Genomic DNA, 7825 nt, shown 5'->3' with positions numbered 1-7825 from the left:
GGGAGTGGTGGTGGTGTTTGTTTGAAATCACTCTACATGCCATAAACATTTCCTGTATAAAATGAAGCTGTGTAATCTCATCCTGAGTGCTCTGTACCACATTAAAAAAAGTGTACTCACCGGTATGAGGTTTCTGGAAGCAAATCATCGATAACGTAACTTGTAACATTCCCTACTGGAATGCTGACGTCACCCAGGTCAATGTTGTATGACGTAATCTCAGCTCCGTTATTGCATGGTTCTTCCCAGTTCAGTACAAGGCACACAGAGGGTGAGAGCTGATGGGCATCCATGTGCTCATCCTCCAGCACGGAGAGGGTAGAGACTGCATCGGGCACAGATGCGGGGATTCTGCAGGTCACCAGGTCACTGTAGGGTCCGGCTCCTGCCTGGTTAACAGCCTGTGTGTTAAAAACAAAAAGATTTTTACAGGATAAATGTTCTTTTTCACATGTCTGTCAAGTTCACAATAGTGAGCTGTGCAGCCTGGAAGAAGTCGCATGGGTTCTTCAGAGGATATACATCGCCAGCTTATTCTCTAAAGCACGAGTCATACCCTCTACCTATTCTAGAGCAATTAATATTTTCCTTTGTTACTCAGGTGTATCTCTCAGATAAATAGGAGAGTATTTCTCTTCTCCTTAATTAATTAATTAATCTCTCTTCTCTTTAATTAAACTTCACAGTAATCTTTTTATCAGCAGCAAACTTTGTTTAGTAAGGGCAAATGTCACAGTCATGCTGTCAGCGGCAGGTGACATCATATTGTTTAGCAAGTTGGCTGCCCAAAGTTGTTGAGCCACCCTGTATAAAAACCTTCAGCACACTGCAGGGTGCAGCATCAGATGCCTCATGCAAGCAGAGTACCCTTAGACATGCGGGGCACTTGGCTTGCTGAGAGCTCCACTGGTTCCTAACTCAGAGAATTTCACACTAAAAAGTTTCTTATGTAAGAATACAGGAACTCAGCATGGTGTTACATGTATGACTCACATCTCCCCAGAAGTCACAAATCACTAGCAAAACACCACCAAAGAACATAGCTCAGTATTTTCCACGAGACAGCAGAACAACCCGAGAACCCAAGCTTCTCATCTTGACTCACAGATCCAGGATCCCAGTGGAAAGCAAATTTCAAAATCTGGCCCACTTCTGCTCATTAATTACGGAGGCTGTTGTCTTCGCAAGCTCAACACTGCACAATTGCACAGACCTGTTTTTCTATCAGTTGATGCTCAGTCAGTGGCAAATGCTGCATATGTTGCACTGGAATGGCCTAGGAAATGACTAACGCTACCTCCTCAGGATCATTATAAGCTCCTGTGCACACAATCACAGAACCATGCAGGCTGAAAGGGACCTTAGGACACATCTAGTCCAACCTGCTACTCCAAGTAGGGTCAAAGCTGAATACAGGCCAGGTTGCTCAGGCTCTTGTCCGGGCAGGTCTTGAAAAATTCCACGGATGGAGACTACACAGCCCCTCTGGACCACCGTTACAATCCTTAATCACTTGCACAGTGAGAACTTTTTTCTTACCTCTCACCTGAAGGTCTCTATTTCAACCTCTGCCTGGAGCAAAACTGGACACAGCATTCCAGGTTCTCATGAATGGCATGTGACGGGCACCACCACCTTGCCTTGACCTGCTAGCTGGGTCCCTCCTGACACGGCCCAGCATGCTGCTAGCCCACAAGGTACGTGGAGAGCTTATGACAGCATATTATGGTACAGGCTGAGCTACAGGAGGTCCAGAAGGTCCACACCTTCAAAAGCAGCTTTTGGTATTGCCCAGCATCGTCCACCATCCACATTTCCTTTGCATTTGGAAAAGCGAGCCCAGAGTCTACCACCAGCTTACAAGTAATTAGGAAACTCGGGTTTACGGTGTTGCCAGCAGGGCTACGATGGCAAGGAAAGGACATGGTCCAACAATTGTTTGATTTCTTATCTGTGGTTAACTGTAGTGAATAACTTATTTCTGCTATGCATAAAACAAACACAAAGGTCCATGTTCTGTTTTTCCAGGATGCGTTTTGTTCAATTGAAGAAAGAGATAATAAAGTTAGATTTGTCAGCCTTCAAAACAAATCCTGCTCCAGGGACATCTTCTATTTAGTGAAGCGCTCCTAGAGTTGTTAGAAGCGAGCCTTTTTTCATGGTTTTCCAGAGATTTTGTCTTGCCTCTAAACTGGTGTTTGGCAATCTGTATCCTGCTCCAAGCAATTTATTTTTAGTGGTGCTTTTAACCGCTTTATTGGACAATCTCATCATCATAACTGATGGGAATTTCATTCTTCTTTGCTTCCTAGATACTCCCCCTCCTCAAATGACACAACATTTCCCTTCGCAGAAGCCACAATTGTTTTCAGGAATATTCATTACAGGAGGAAAGTTGAGCAACAGTAAAGACAAATTGTCTGCCCTGCAGTTATATATGCCTGATTCCTTAATTCCCCCTTTTTATTGAGTTACTGTAGATTGAGATAGCAATACTGTGTGTTTATTAGAAGGCAGAGTTAATGTGGCTTGGAGAATCTTTATTTTTAAAAAGTAAAAGAAAGATTTTTCTGTTAAAGCTGCTAACAGATAAGAAAAACAGCTATTATTCTCCCCTTTTTATTAAAAAAAAAAAGACTAAAATTTCTGAAACTATTTAACCTTCCTTCTTTGTCTGCTATACATACTTAGTGTTTTTATTGGTTTTTGCTTGTTTGTTTGTTTGTTTTTTGTGTAATTGTTTAAATGTTCCAGTGTATCTTATAGCAAAGTCTTCTCCGTATAATGCACAGATCAGATGTAGAGGACGAAGCCCTCTAGAAAGTAATGCACGGGTCACTGATGGACCTCAGTAAAATGCCTTGGTACTGTTGTGCATTTCACTTAACTTCTGCCTATGGATTAAATCATATTGGCTGTGTTAAAAACCGGGTAGACTCACACAACATTTTCGTGCCACGCAATTCAAAACGAACCATTTGAAGTCAAAGATGCTACACAGCTGGCCGTTTCCATTTTTAACATTAACACGTCCTTGAGCTCCCCACCGCTCACTGCGGCAGCGGTCTCAGGGTCTCCTCCCCGCACTCGGTGGATGCTGAATGCTCTCCCTCCCGCGCAAAGAAGAGGCACTTTATGGCTCGCGCTCCAAAGCCACTCACACGCGCTCCTTCCGTTCGCCTTCCCCACCAGAGCCCGCGCCAGGTACGCGGCCGGCTACGACCCAGTCAGAAAATACAGCTGAGTGTACTCAGAGGTGTGGGGCCCTAGCTCCTTGGCTGTTGGCCAGCTGCTCGAAAGCTCCTTTGTACAAATAAATTAAAATAAAAAAAGATTCAAAGTCCTGTTTAAAAAAAATTTTAGAAGGAAACACTCAACAGAAGCATGTTGTCCTCGATCAAGGAACGACCCTGGGTGGTCCACACGTTGCCAGCTGGGTGGATATATGAACTTTTGGTCGGATTTACTGGTGGTATTCTGTCTTCACGTACAAATAAATCTTGTGGAAGAGTAACTTGGGCAAAAACATTTTTGCTTCATCCCCATTTACTTCACTTTCCTTTTATTTTTCAGTGCACATAAAGGAGAAAAAGTGCCGTATTTCTATTTTCACACACATATATAAGAAATATATTTTAACTGTTACTTTTTACTGAAAGTAATAGGAGAGAAAGAGATCAAAGAAAAATAAATCATAGAGACCCGATATGAGATCCAATCTTAAAAATCTAAGACAAAATGGTAGAGATGACGACTTGCTTTGTGGCAGCTACCATCTCCTATATACACAGGGATCTACTCAGCTAGTTTGCTTTATTTGATAAATGAAACAGATGTTGGAGTTATTATTTAAGCTAAGGGGATCTTCAACATCCAGTTGGGAGGTAGATGTTGTTTACAACTCATTACCAAGAATTTTTTTTTTTTTAAATTGTCTAGAACATTATCGTTTTAATATCAGAGGGCAAGGTGGCTGTTAAAAGCATTTTTCACTGAAAATAAACCACGATACACAACAGCAATTTTTGAGAGCTAAAAGTTATACCAACTCCTTTGTTTACCACTTCGAATTGTGCAGAACCTAAACTGTTCAGTTATATAGCAACAGTCTGCATTATTTAGAATAAATGTACATTCCTTCTGACTTACACAGCACATAACTTCATAGTGGCTAATGACAAAAATAATAACACAGTAGAAGGAAACTCTGTTTCTACTCTTAAAATTGCAATGCATGCAAAAACTCGTAACTTCCATACCTGTAGCCTACAGCAGTAATGTGCTGCCGCTGACAATTCACTTATTTCAAAACAGGTATCTGTGCCATTATATGCAAGTTGTAGAGATTCCTCATCTTCTCCCCACTCTAATCTGTATTCAGAGATGTCAGCACCAGAACATTCAGGACTCTGCAACACAAATATTTATGTGTTTCAATCCAGACATGAGCACTTCAGATCTCTGTGTTTCACTGGGTAAGGAATAAAGTAAATGGAAAAAAACCCCCACCAACCCTTATTTTTACATTAATACAGCATTACTGCTGCCCGTGGAAATGCGCTGAATTAGTGTCCCCTAATAGGTTACTGAAACAGGTCAATTCTGCACAATAATTACCTGATAGAAATTCAGATAAACAAGAGAATGGGCACAGCTACTTTGCTTTTCATCAGGACACTCAGGAATAAATTGTCTCTCCACTGGCTTGGCAGAAGCACAACCATGGAGAACTCAAAAAAGCATCAGTCTAGCCTAGTCTAGTCGAGCGACCAAAAGCACAGCTCTGGAAGAGCTAGCCTTTGAGCCTGAAGTAGTTACTCCTGTTACTGACCAAAGAATAACCTCAACAAGCCAGGAGCTCGTCTGAGGTTTTCCATGAAAGTCACCCATCAAGCTAATGTTGTACGGGACGCGGGAGTGTGGAGGACCTGGGTATGTTAATGTCCACAAAAAGACTCCTATGGATCCGTATGTTCTCAGCAATCCCTTCATCATCCTGAAGTCCAGGGGAACACAGAATAAATACCTGAATTTGCTGGAGATGAGCTAGTGCAGGCGTAACAGCACGGTCCCCAAACCAAAATATTTTATGTTTTTACCAAGACTACCTAGAGCTGTATTGTGTGGACTGCAGCGGTCAGGGCATCGCTGCTCTACGTGCAAAGGACGGTCTAGGATATGGCAAAGGCTGTGGTTACGGCATGCAAGGTCTAATTTCCAGTAGAAGGATCCAGAGCATCGCTGCACGCCACAACGACCACCCTGCACATGCACACGGGCTTCCCTAGCTCTGCCTCTGAGCTTCCAGCTATTTTAGTGGGAGCACTCAGAACTGCTAAGCCCGTGTTTTAAAACAAGGTGTAAAACAGGGCACAGCAGGCACCATGGTGTGCCCTCTATAGCCACTCCACACTCCTCCGCTGTTTTTCCTTCGTATTCACATCAGCCAAAAAAATGAAGGCTTCTTTAAGAAAATGTAACCATTGCAAACCACATTACTCCCTCCACAGCTTAATTTTTAGCTAGAATAAACAAATATATCCTGCATATAAATACAGAGCCTACCAGAAACACTGCTTCCTTCGCTCATGGTTGGGGAGAGCAAATGCCTGTCCATACACCGATTAAAAAGGTAACGTTTAGAAGTTCAGCGCGACTTCTAGCTTAGTGACGCGAAACGTTGCCAGAAATATTAACAAATGCCCCCAAATTGCACCAAACGCACCTGCTTCATTATAAAATTAAACCCAGATTGTGTTTGTATCTGGATATGTTGTTAGCACAGTGAATTTATTTGAGCATCATGTGAACATTAATAACTTCTTCCTCAACAGGGGCATCCTTTTGTGGAGGGACCCGACAGATGCAGGGCTGGAACGGCTGCCAGGTTTTCAACAAAAGTCTGTGGCAGAATTACAGCCCCATCGCTCCATATCACAACTTTACTTACAACAACATCCTTTCCTTTCTGCCTTAATGACATAAATATTTTTTTTTTAATAACACCAATCAACCCATCAGCATTTCAGCTAGGACTTATTTTAAGAGTCTAGTGTCTAAGATCCTGCAGAATGGAGAAGGAATGCACACAAACTAAAATAAAAGTAAATATTTAGGGAAGAGACAAACAATTTTTGAGGGAATAAAACTACATCATAAGCATTTGTGCAGAGTTAATTTCATATCAGAGACTCCAGCTTCAGCCAAAATCAAATATTTGCCTCCACAGTTCCACCCCGGGACCCTCTGACATGCTAAAAGCCCGCAGAGAGCACTTCTACCCAACCAGCGCTCTATCATCTGACGCCAGCACAGGCGGCCTCGCGTCTCCTAATCCTGGTCTGGATGACTCACGATCAACTTTATGCAATTCTTTAAAGAGAAAAGTAGAGAAGATGATTTTCTACAATAGAAGAGTTTCCACATATGGTTTTCTTGCACAAAAAATTAGTTCCGAACCAGCGAATGGCTCTCCAGCTAGCTTTCAAGTTTTGCGGTGACCACATTCGTTTGGATAAGCAAGATAGAAATTAAATAACCAGGGCACCTGACTCACCTCCCAGCTTACAAGTACATGAGTGTCGGACAGAAAGGAGAGGGAAGGTGCTCTGCACTGGCTGGGCGGTCCTGCTGCCGTGGTGACTTCTGTAGCTTCTGAATACGGCCCGTACTAGAGGGGAACATGGTGTCTGTACGTTAATATATATAATATATAATATGAGCATACACCCTTCTCACATTCCTCAAGGCCTTCCAAGAACAGCACACAAACTTTTGCAATGCAGTAAACTTTCTCAAAGACAGACCGGGCTTCCAACGCTCGGCACCAAATACCGGCGTTCGGTATGAGACTACTTATCGCAAAGGTAAAATTTTGTGAGGTAAGCCTAGGTACGGGCAGGCAGCACGTACATCCTCCGGCGCGGCCGTGGGCGCCCGTGAAAGCGTAAGCCACCTCCAGTTTACCCAAGGGTGCGAACGTGCCCTCCGCAACGGAGCAACTGCGGAACACACTGCGTCCCTCCGCCTCACCTTAGAGTAACGCGCTCGCAAGGCTGTGCCGTAGCCCGGCGTAACCGGCTGCTCGCGGATATAAGGAGGAGCACGGCAACGGTAAAGCACACGCTGGAGTCCAAATCCAGCTTCTTTTATAAAATGCCCGCCACACGTTACTTGTAGAAGGACAGCAAGCGCCGGAGCCCCAGCCTGGGTTCAATGTGCAGGGGCGAGCCGAGCGTGGCTTCGCTCCACGGGCAGCTAAGCCAACTGCTCAGACAATTTTTGAGCCCTTGGCAGAAGAATAATTTAAACGCATATTAGCAAAAGAAAAGGCAATTTCCAAGAGTATGGAAAAACTGGCTTCAGCCAGCAGCGTGGGGACAGGAGAGAGGTAATGGTGGACATAGCCTTTCTGAGGCCTCTTGAGCGGGATAATGAAGTTTGTTCAGTACATCCCCAAGCTAATTAGAAATCATTCTCCAGAACAAAGGAGCATCACTGGAAGCAATTAGAGGAAAAGCACTTATTTTGGAATGCAATACTAGCAAGCATGAAAAAAACGTGCCAGGACAAAGGCTGAACACAGTGAAATTATGAACCAGCAACCTCTCAACAGACACGTGTCAGTATGTGCGCTACTGAGAACGGCTAACGCTGATCGCTTAGTTTGAATTACAAAGAATGCACACTGCAAAAAAATCTCATTTATTGACTTCTGCTGTTTTCTTTACCTAATGGTAGGAAGAAAGGTGTTTGCATCTGGTGAAGAACACCCCTCTCACTTTGCATTTGGTTAAAAAAAAAAAAAAAATCAAATGAAAACCAG

At 43.4% G+C, this 7825-nt stretch overlaps 1 protein-coding gene across 1 annotated transcript in view; it reads right to left on the bottom strand.

Moving 5' to 3' along the window:
• The window catches only part of LOC104619710 (fibronectin type III domain-containing protein 3B-like), a gene marked incomplete at both ends in the record, with an annotated part of 15564 nt that extends 8439 nt beyond the window's left edge, over positions 1–7125 (bottom strand). The window contains 4 exons of the mRNA XM_010285687.1: positions 121–401; positions 4260–4409; positions 6557–6670; positions 7033–7125. Coding sequence (XP_010283989.1) covers positions 121–401; positions 4260–4409; positions 6557–6670; positions 7033–7125 — 638 coding nt within the window. The remainder of the gene's footprint in view (positions 1–120; positions 402–4259; positions 4410–6556; positions 6671–7032) is intronic.
• Positions 7126–7825: the final 700 nt, after the last annotated feature.

Source organism: Phaethon lepturus, unplaced genomic scaffold, assembly GCF_000687285.1.
Source record: "Phaethon lepturus isolate BGI_N335 unplaced genomic scaffold, ASM68728v1 scaffold53294, whole genome shotgun sequence".
NCBI classification, from domain to species: domain Eukaryota; kingdom Metazoa; phylum Chordata; class Aves; order Phaethontiformes; family Phaethontidae; genus Phaethon; species Phaethon lepturus.
This window is presented reverse-complemented; position numbering and strand designations above follow the sequence as displayed.